Genomic DNA, 8,722 nt, shown 5'->3' with positions numbered 1-8,722 from the left:
GGCGGCGGGAGCGCGGCGGGCGGTGGGTGCGGGCCCGGCGGGCAGGGCCGTGCAGCGGCGGCTCCCGGGGTGGCGGTGCCGGGGCTGCCGGGCCGGGCCGTGCCCCCCGTGCCCCGCGGAGGGCCCGGAGCGCACCCACGCGGGGCTGGGTCTCTGCAGGCGCTGCCGCTCCCGCAGGAAAGCGGGGACTGAGGGAGCGGCCGCGGGACCGAGCTCTCCGCGGGGAATTCGCACAGCCCCGGGGCTGCCAGAGCTCCGGGAGCGCTGGGACGCCGCTCTCGGGCACTGGGTGGGAGTGTGGGGTGTCTGCAGGGCCGGGTGCTCCCTGTGGGGTCCCCAGCTCAGGACATTCGTGGTTCTTTGTTTAGAGCCCCCTTCAGCCGCTGTCAGCATCCTCAGCAGGAGGGATAACTCGTTCTAGCGAGGTCACGTTTCAGGCAGGCTGCTTGTGGAGCCTTGCTGCTGGAGCTGTGCTGCAGCTGGGAGGTGCAGCGCTGTGCCCGGGCAGAAGGCAGGGCAGGAGCCCTGGCTTTGTGCTTGGCAGGGCCCTGCCTGGCCAGCTCCCTCTGCTAGGGCTGCTCCTGTACACAGCACAGTGCCAGGAGTAGCTAAAAACTGTCACTCAGTGCTTTGTTCAGAGTGTGGTGTCACTTCATGGTTAATCACGCTTCTGAGGCTCAAGTCAAAAGCACAGCCCAGGGCTGTGGTGAGTTTCCTTTCAAGCACAGCCCAGGGCTGTGGTGAGTTTCCTTCCCTGCCTGCTGGCGTTGCAGCTGTGGCAGTACCTGTGCTGATCTGGCTTTCCCTGCTCTTTCAGACCCGCAGAAATGGGGAACACGAGCAGCGAGCGAGCGGGGCTGGAGCGCCATGGGCACAAGGGCACCCGAGGGGACAGCTCAGGAGGAGCCACCAAGGAGGGGGACAGGCCCAAAATCCTCATGGACAGCCCTGAAGATGCAGACTTGTTCCATTCAGAGGAAATGAAGGTATTGCTGGTTTGGTTCTCCCAGCACTGCTTGCTTGCAATGCTCTGGGGCTGTTTGCAGCCTGCAGGGGATTTGTCATTGCATTTACACAAAGCTGTCCTTCCCCTTCCTCCCCGTGCCAAGGAGAGTGAATTGGTGTTTAAGCAGGTATAATTGGGGCTGGAGGGAGAGGCATTATTTTGCCTTCCACTCTTCCTGCAGGTTTGGAAGGCTTTAACGCCTTTGCAGAATTTGTGCAAATGAACTTGTGAACAGTATCTAGAAATGCAGCTTGTGTTCTGCATCTGACAAAACCTGCTTGGAGCAGACTTAGAGAATTGTGCCTGAGGGCAAAAACAGCTTTCAGTACAACACAGGTTGCCATAGTCTGCCAGGAAAGAACCTTTTTTTGATTGAGACATTGTGCTTGTAGGCTCCATTGGAGAAGGAAGAATTTCTAGCTTGGCAGCAGGACCTGGAGGTGAATGACAAAACCCCCACTCAAGCTCGGCCAACGGTGTTCCGCTGGACTGGAGGAGGGAAGGAGGTTTATTTGTCAGGGTCCTTCAACAACTGGAGCAAAATTCCTCTGACAAGGAGGTAATGAAGTGCTGCTGCAGGGTGTGCCCCCTGGCCTGGCAGTGCTCAGTGCATGAGGGAGGTGGTCAGCTGAGAGATGGGATTGGGCCTCATTTACCACTGCCCTGCCTCTCTCCTCAAGCCCTCGGTGACAATCCATTCTCCATCCTTGGGTGGGCAGGGTGGAGGTTGGGCTGTGTGTCAGTTCACTGGGCAAGCACACGGCTCAACCTCCACCCTGTCCACCCAAGAATGGAGAAGTCAGATTGTCATCGAGGGCATGAGGAGAGGGGCATCACAAATAACTCCAAACAGTCCCTGCTGTGACCTGTGCCTGGAGCAGGGCTGGGCAGTGGGAAGGGGAGTGCTTCCAGCACAGTGTCTCTGTGGCACATCCTTGCCATGTCAGTGGCTTTTGCCCAGCTCAGAGGGCCCAGGAGCCTGTTGGAGCAGCATCAGCTGTTGCTCAGCTTTTTTGAGGTGCTGCTAAAGCCTTCTGAAGAATCAGGGAGTTCACTGCCCAAGGAGTTTGGAAATTGCCAAGCAGCAGCTCTTCAGACCCAAAGTAACCCAGAAGTATTGGGTTGCTGCTTTTATCTGCTCATTGTTCATTTATTTCATGGGCATTTGGGAAATGCAATTTATGATGGCAAATACTGAAAGGCAAGAAATATGAGAAAGCTGATCTTGTTCCATCAGCAGATAAATGAGGACTCCTGTGTTAACAAGTAACATGAAGATGTGAGAGTGACTTTACAAAAGCTCAGTGCCAATTATGGGATGTCAGGAGTGTGGGGGGACTCACTGTCACTGAGGAAATTATCATGAGCATTAATCATAATTTGATTCCTTACCTTTGGATTGCATCAGAGATTCTCTGCCTGTTTAAGGTTTTGCAGGTTGAGGAGGCTTGTGCTCTGTGTCACAGTGTGTGTCACACTCAGAGACCAAGGCACTTTTCAGAATTTTGCAGGGCTGATTGTTTGTCTTGAATTGCAGTCACAATAACTTTGTGGCAATCCTGGACCTGCCAGAAGGAGAGCACCAGTACAAGTTCCTGGTGGATGGGCAGTGGACACACGATCCTGCAGAGGTGATGTTTGCTTTGAGTCACTGTTTATTGACTGAGGCGTCTGAAGAGGAGAAAGGGGCTGTTCAGGCTGGTGACAGAGAGGATTCTGATGGCTGCTGGCAGCATCAGCCTGAGCTCAGAGGGCAGGAGATGCAGTGAGGGACAGGATCTCTTGGCCATTGGTTTACAAGTGATGCCAAGCTTTTCTTGTGCAGTGCCAAACTGCCTTTTAGAGCATTGCAGCACTGCTGGCAGCCCAGAGCTCGCTGTGCCTTCCTGGCTCTCTGTGCCAGCATGTTGCTATTGCTGCTCTAGATCTTTTCACAGTCCAGTAATTGTGCCAAAATCTACCAGGCCTGTTTTTCCTCCTCTGCTATAAAATGAGCTTTAACCCCAGCCTGCCCAGCAGTTCCCCATGTGCTTAAGGACACAGTGTCCAGAGCTGGTGTCACAGGTAGCTCCAGCCCAGACCTGACCCCTGCCTTGTCTGGAGCCCTGTGGGCTTGCCAGGTTCAGCTGGCATTTGCCCCTCCCAGCCTTTAAAATCCTTCACTTCCTCTTAACCTAACACTCACTGAGCTCTTCTCACATCTGGTTCTGTCATATTTCAAAAGTCATGTACCTCATTCTTGGTAATGCTGATGGTGCAGTTCTGAGACTCTGTTAGTCCCACAGGCTTTTTTTTATTCTGGTTTCTTGTCTTTTGCCAGCCAGTAGTAACCAGCCAGCTGGGTACTGTCAACAACATCATCCAGGTGAAGAAAACTGACTTTGAAGTGTTCGATGCTTTGATGGTGGACTCCCAAAAATGTTCAGACATGTCTGGTATGAGCTTACTGGTAACTTCATGTCACACTTTTTAGAACTGCTCAAAAATTTCATTTTCCCTTTTTATCTGAGTTAAAGCTCCAGCAGAGATTAATCTCCACTTGTGTCAGGCCCTGTGATGTGTGCAGGAATCACAAATGCCCAAAGGAGGAAAGTGGAGGAAGCCTATGACAAAGCAACACAGATCTGCTGAGGAGGAAGTCCTGGGTGCTCAATAACTCTGTTTGCCCCTGCTGTGTGCAGTGGCTGGGTTTGGGGCAGTCACTGGTGGATCAGTCTCTGCTTTACCCCATCAAACCAATGCTGACAGCCTGCACTGCTCCTAATTCAGTCTTCCTCTGCTAAGGAGGTGGCTCAGGGGGTCAGGAGTTGCACTTCAGCAGAGAGAAATTAGGTGCATCTCAGCCATAACACAGGCTGGGGAGTATCCTCACAGTGCAGTATAAATTATCTACCTAAGAATAATACAAAAATCTGAAGTTTCATGTTGCAGTGTAACAGGAGAGAGCTGGGATTTAGCTGGAGCCATGTCTGAGGGCAGCCTTGCCCTGTTGGCTGCTGAGCTCTGGAGGGATGGAGCCCATGACTGAAGCAGTACCTTGCACCCTCCTTCAGCAGACCTTTGAACCTGAGGCAGGAGGTGTGTTTGGGTGTGGTTTGCTCTGTGCAACTTTGCCCTGGACAAAGCCTTTTTGGAGAAAGTGTTAGTAATTGTGGGGCAGGCCAGGAGGAGATTCTAGTAGATGCCTTCCCCCAAGGCTGTAGCAGTGTTTCCTTTCCCTGGTCAGACTTGGAAGAGCTTTTCCCACAGCCCAGTCTGCAGGGAGGAGCAGTTGCCTTTCACAGGTGCTTCCCATGTTCTTGTCCCTTGGAGGGAGCCTTGGAGGGCAGCCTGCACTGTGGAGTGTTTGCAGAAGTGCTGGGCAGAGAAGTTCTGAAGTGCAGTTGTGCCCTCAGAACTCTGCTGCCCAGAACCTCACAGCTCCTTCCAAGTCAGACTTTGGGCACCTTAAATCCCCTCTTGGGCAGTGACTGATGCTCTGGCACTGCACCAGCTGCTGCAGTTGTTGTACTTAAGTGCCATTGATTCCTTTAGGCTGCATGTACCTATAAAGAGCAGATGTTCTTACAAAGCATTCAGGATTAAATATTTACCATCTGTCTGGCAGAGCTGTCCAGCTCACCCCCAGGACCCTACCACCAGGAGCCCTATGTCTGCAAGGCAGAGGAGCGCTTCAAATCTCCACCCATTCTCCCCCCACACCTGCTGCAGGTTATCCTGAACAAGGACACGGGCATTTCTGTGAGTACATCACTTTGGTTTGCTAAATAATGCCCTTGAGGGTGGGAACAGATGGGGAAAAATCTGTGTATGGGTAGGGGACAGCTTAGGAAAAACCTTAGGATAAGTTATTGTGCTGGTAAGTTCCTTGTTGTGTATGTCCAGATGGATTAATCTGAAGTAAATCTGTTTTTCTAGTTGACTGTCTTTAAAATGGAAAACTAGAATGCTATTTTCCTCCCAAAAGCTTAATCTTGTTAATTGTTAAGACAGCAGAGGCACATAAGGGGTAATCACAGTCTGATCTGTGGTCCTGGTGAGGATGCAGAGGGCTTTACCCAGAGGGAGCTGGGGTTGTTCTGGAATGGTGACCGTGTTTGTGATGGACTCAGAGTGAGCAGCAGTGATGCACTGGGGGTGTGGCTGGCCACAGGTGCTGTTTGTCACCCCTCAGCTGTGAGGAGTGAACTGTGACTGCTGTTCCTGTCACACTGTCCCTCTCCTCTGCAGTGTGACCCCGCTCTGCTCCCCGAGCCCAACCACGTCATGTTGAACCACCTGTATGCACTTTCCATCAAGGTGAGAGGCCAGGGCCTGTCCTGCCCAGGGGCACCCCGGGTGTCTGGCCATGGCCCTTGCTCACTTGTTTTCCCTCCCCTGTAGGATGGAGTGATGGTGCTCAGTGCTACACACCGTTACAAGAAGAAATACGTGACCACTTTGCTGTACAAGCCAATATGAGCATCACAGTCATGTGTGACCAATTGTTCTGGGCCAGTGCAGTCTCAGAAAAAAATGCTTCACTTAACCAAATGTACTTCTGCTCTGTGCTGTAGCAAACAAACTCTGATTTCATATTTTTCCTGAGACTTCCAGGTTCTCCTGTATTTGCCTTATTTTGTTAGCCCCACCTTGGAAGTTCTTGGAAATGGCAGCTTCACAGCAACCAGACAGGTGGCAAAGGTGTCAGTGCCCCTGGTCAGCTCAGTTAAAAAGCCACCAATTTAATTAGGCTGAATAATGTCAGGGCAGCAACAGATCCAAGAGCTTTAGCAGCGAGGCAGACTGGGAGTCTGCCAGCCCAAAGTCTGGAAAGTTCAGGATTCCTGGGGAATCTGATCTGAGCATAACACTCAGCAAAAGCAAGCTCGTTACTGCTTCCGTTGCTCATCAAACACTGTTTCAGTAGCAAGTTCCAAACTTGCCTGGCTGAATTAAGTGTGAATATTGATGATCATTTTGTAGCAGCCTTTTCTGGGCAAAATCAGCAACATAATCATCACTACAAGCTCATTATTATTTTACGGTAGAGTGGGGTGCACTGTTTCTACTGTGAATAGCTCTGTAGTTTTTTCTCTTCATGAGAACTGAAATACATCTTTTCCCCTGTGGAATTTCTGGTAAAGACAATTGTTTTTAATGGCTGGATTTTTCTGTAAATCATAAGTGTGTCTTGCAGTAATCTGCTTTTGGAAAACTGGTTTCTCTTGCTGTCACTGATGAGGACTTCCTTAAGCTGAGAGAGGAAGGGGATGGATGGATTCAGTTTAGGGATGGGTTCCTCAGTAACAGCCTGAGGGTGACTGTAAGTCTCCTGTGCCAAACTTACCCCTCAGTGTCAGCAGAGTGCTGGATGGAGCAGCATCACAGCCCTCTGTGCCCAGGGCTGGAGCCGGGCAACTTTTTATTCTGTTTCTGTTTTCTAAGTGATTCTGGTAATGCCAGGCTGCCTGTCCTTGGTGTTGACAGCCTGTTTTATCCCAAAACAAATGCAACATTAATGCAAACCTGCTGCCAGTGTGCTTGTTTTGGTGCCTGGGGCACCGTGGCCGTGCCAATGATGAGCAGCCCTCCCACTGTGGGGGAAGCACTTTGCACAAGTCTGTGAGGACTCTGAGTGGGGACAGGGCTGCAGCAGCCAGCGTGGAGCGAGCCACAGTGGGAGGTGCCTTGCCATCCTGGGGTCTGTTCACCAGCCTTGTTGCAATATCTTCAGTAGCTGAGTAGATCTGGGTCTAGTGCAATGGTTTTCTCTGAAAACTCTTCCTTCATTCTGTGCTATGGATAGTATTTGGTATTCTGAACTACAGAATTGCTTGTTTTCAACCTCTTTAGAAACAAATAAAACATTTTCAAGAGAAGTGGGTGACTTGGCTTGTTATTACCCTTCCCACCTGTGGTAATTTTGCCTTCAATGAGTTATTTTGTTATTACATGTGATTTCCTGATTGCAGTTTTGTGCCTTGGTGAGCTGTACAAGCTTTTCATTTATCATTAAATGATGCAGATTGAAACACTTTCTCCTCTTGGCACTCAGTCAGTGAACATGACTGAGGTGTTCATGTTTATTTGTGATCTAAAGTTTAGAGGAAGGACAAGAGGCCAGTTATTTAAAAGCTCCAGCAACAGAGCTGGAAAGCTTGGGATAGGCCTTAAGGCTCCTGTCAGCTTCTCTTTGTTCCAGCAGCCACTTCAAGCAGACCTTTTCCCCAGGTCTTTGTCCCACCAGGGTCCAGCTGTGAGGGGACAGTGTGTGTCCCTGTGAGGGGACAGTGTGTGTCCCTGCAGTGTCCTGGGAATGCCAAGGCTGGGGATTTGTGGGCAGTGCTGGTACCTGCAGAGCACTCCGTGTTCTTCATCAGGTGTGGTGGAACCACAGGACAGGAACAATTGTTGTGTAGAAAGCTTGAGGATTTTGATTTTTGATTTTTGGTTTGTAGCCCCTGGCCCTGTCTCAGCTGGCAGAGGGCTCAGTACAGGGGCTGCAGCTGCTACTGTACCATCAGCTTCTGCAGCCCCAGAGTTGTGAGGGTGGGCAGGGAGCCCAGGCTGTGTGAGGGCCTGCAGGAGGGACCCTCCCTCTGCTCCCCCTTCCCTGCCCACGGTGAGCAAGCCCAGCTGCCCCCAGGCCCCTCCAGCCACGAGCAGCAGTGGTGGAGGTGAGCTGGTCCTGGCACCAGGGCCTCAAGTGCCAGTCCCAGGAGCCACAGATTTCCTCAGGAAAGCCACTGCCACCCTCAGCCCCCCAAAGCCCTTTCTCTCCAGCAGGATGAAGAGGTAAGCTGGTTGCTTTGTTTTTTGCTGCAGGGTGGGTTTGGGGTGTTTTATTGGGTTTTCTGCTTGACAGGTGAATGAATTAATCACTCTCTGTTCCCTTATTGCAATGGGATGAATCAAATCCCTCCAAAGGCAAAAGCTGGATCAAGAGTTGGATTTATTAGCTCACTTACATTCCCCACCCACAGCTCACAGTCTGTGCTGTTATGTTTATTCTTGGCTGTTGCTAGGAGAGCACATTTTTTTAAAGGTAGATGCAGACACTTTTGTTACAGTCATTTTTGGGGACCCTGGAGTAAACCAGTACAGGAATAACAAGAGCTCCCTGCCCTCCCCGACCCCCTGAATTTCAGCACAGCCTGTGGGCCTCAAGCTGACATGGATTTGTGTAGGGTTCTTGGGAATCAAAAAGCTCAATAAATAATTTTTTTTTACTCCACCAGTTTCTGGATTAATTTAGTTTTGTTACAATTCGGATCATGCATCATAGGACTGCAACAATGAGCTTTGAATAAGTATTGTTTGTGCACAGTAAAAGAAATAAAGGAACATTGAACAAGTCAGCATTTCATCATATACATCATAGTAGGCACAATAGATAAATCAAGCAGCTCAGGGTTGATGGAGAGCATTGTCATGGAGAATGGCATGTAGACCAAATTGTAAGAGGAGCCATTGGTAACCCACGCCCAGAGCCTCCAACAAGCCCTTTCTCAGGGCTGAGGGGGTGGGATGTGCACAGAACCAAAAACACTGAACAGTAGGAGGACAAATTAAGTTACTGTAGGCAGCAGTGTGAATATTAAAAACCTCTTCCTGTGAAAGAATACTTGAGACCCTGTAAAAACTAGTTCAGTTAAAAATAGATGTATTTACATTTAAGTCTGATCTAGCAAGTTTTCCCAGCAGGTGTAAGTTGAGCTGTACAGTAACTGCAGG

At 50.4% G+C, this 8,722-nt stretch overlaps 1 protein-coding gene across 4 annotated transcripts; it reads left to right on the top strand.

The window, feature by feature from the left end:
• Positions 1 to 6,867, top strand: PRKAB1 (protein kinase AMP-activated non-catalytic subunit beta 1). Of its 4 annotated transcripts, XM_064392830.1 has the most exons (8): positions 6 to 22; positions 818 to 986; positions 1,399 to 1,565; positions 2,544 to 2,637; positions 3,327 to 3,441; positions 4,614 to 4,747; positions 5,237 to 5,305; positions 5,390 to 6,867. In XM_064392830.1, the coding sequence occupies exons 2-8, from the start codon at positions 828 to 830 to the stop codon at positions 5,465 to 5,467; spliced, it is 816 nt and encodes a 271-aa protein (XP_064248900.1). In that variant the 5' UTR covers positions 6 to 22; positions 818 to 827; the 3' UTR covers positions 5,468 to 6,867. The 4 variants fall into 4 exon arrangements, with proteins under 4 accessions (XP_064248899.1, XP_064248900.1, XP_064248898.1 ...); XM_064392829.1 differs by lacking the exon at positions 5,390 to 6,867 and having other exon boundaries at positions 1 to 22; positions 5,237 to 5,389; XM_064392828.1 differs by lacking the exons at positions 6 to 22; positions 5,390 to 6,867 and adding an exon at positions 29 to 706 and having other exon boundaries at positions 5,237 to 5,389.
• Positions 6,868 to 8,722: the final 1,855 nt, after the last annotated feature.

The sequence above is a fragment of the Passer domesticus genome, chromosome 17, assembly GCF_036417665.1.
Source record: "Passer domesticus isolate bPasDom1 chromosome 17, bPasDom1.hap1, whole genome shotgun sequence".
Taxonomy (NCBI): domain Eukaryota; kingdom Metazoa; phylum Chordata; class Aves; order Passeriformes; family Passeridae; genus Passer; species Passer domesticus.
Note: the sequence above shows the minus strand (reverse complement) of the source record. Positions and strands in the feature narration are given on the sequence as shown.

What these genes read in the sequence shown, in the direction of transcription:
- PRKAB1 (XM_064392829.1), top strand. Translation starts at nt 828, where the DNA reads ATGGGGAACACGAGCAGCGAGCGAGCGGGGCTGGAGCGCCATGGGCAC. An exon ending in AAAATTCCTCTGACAAGGAG is followed by an intron (nt 1,566 to 2,543) that starts GTAATGAAGTGC and finishes CTTGAATTGCAG; the next exon opens with TCACAATAACTTTGTGGCAA. An exon ending in AAAATGTTCAGACATGTCTG is followed by an intron (nt 3,442 to 4,613) that starts GTATGAGCTTAC and finishes TCTGTCTGGCAG; the next exon opens with AGCTGTCCAGCTCACCCCCA.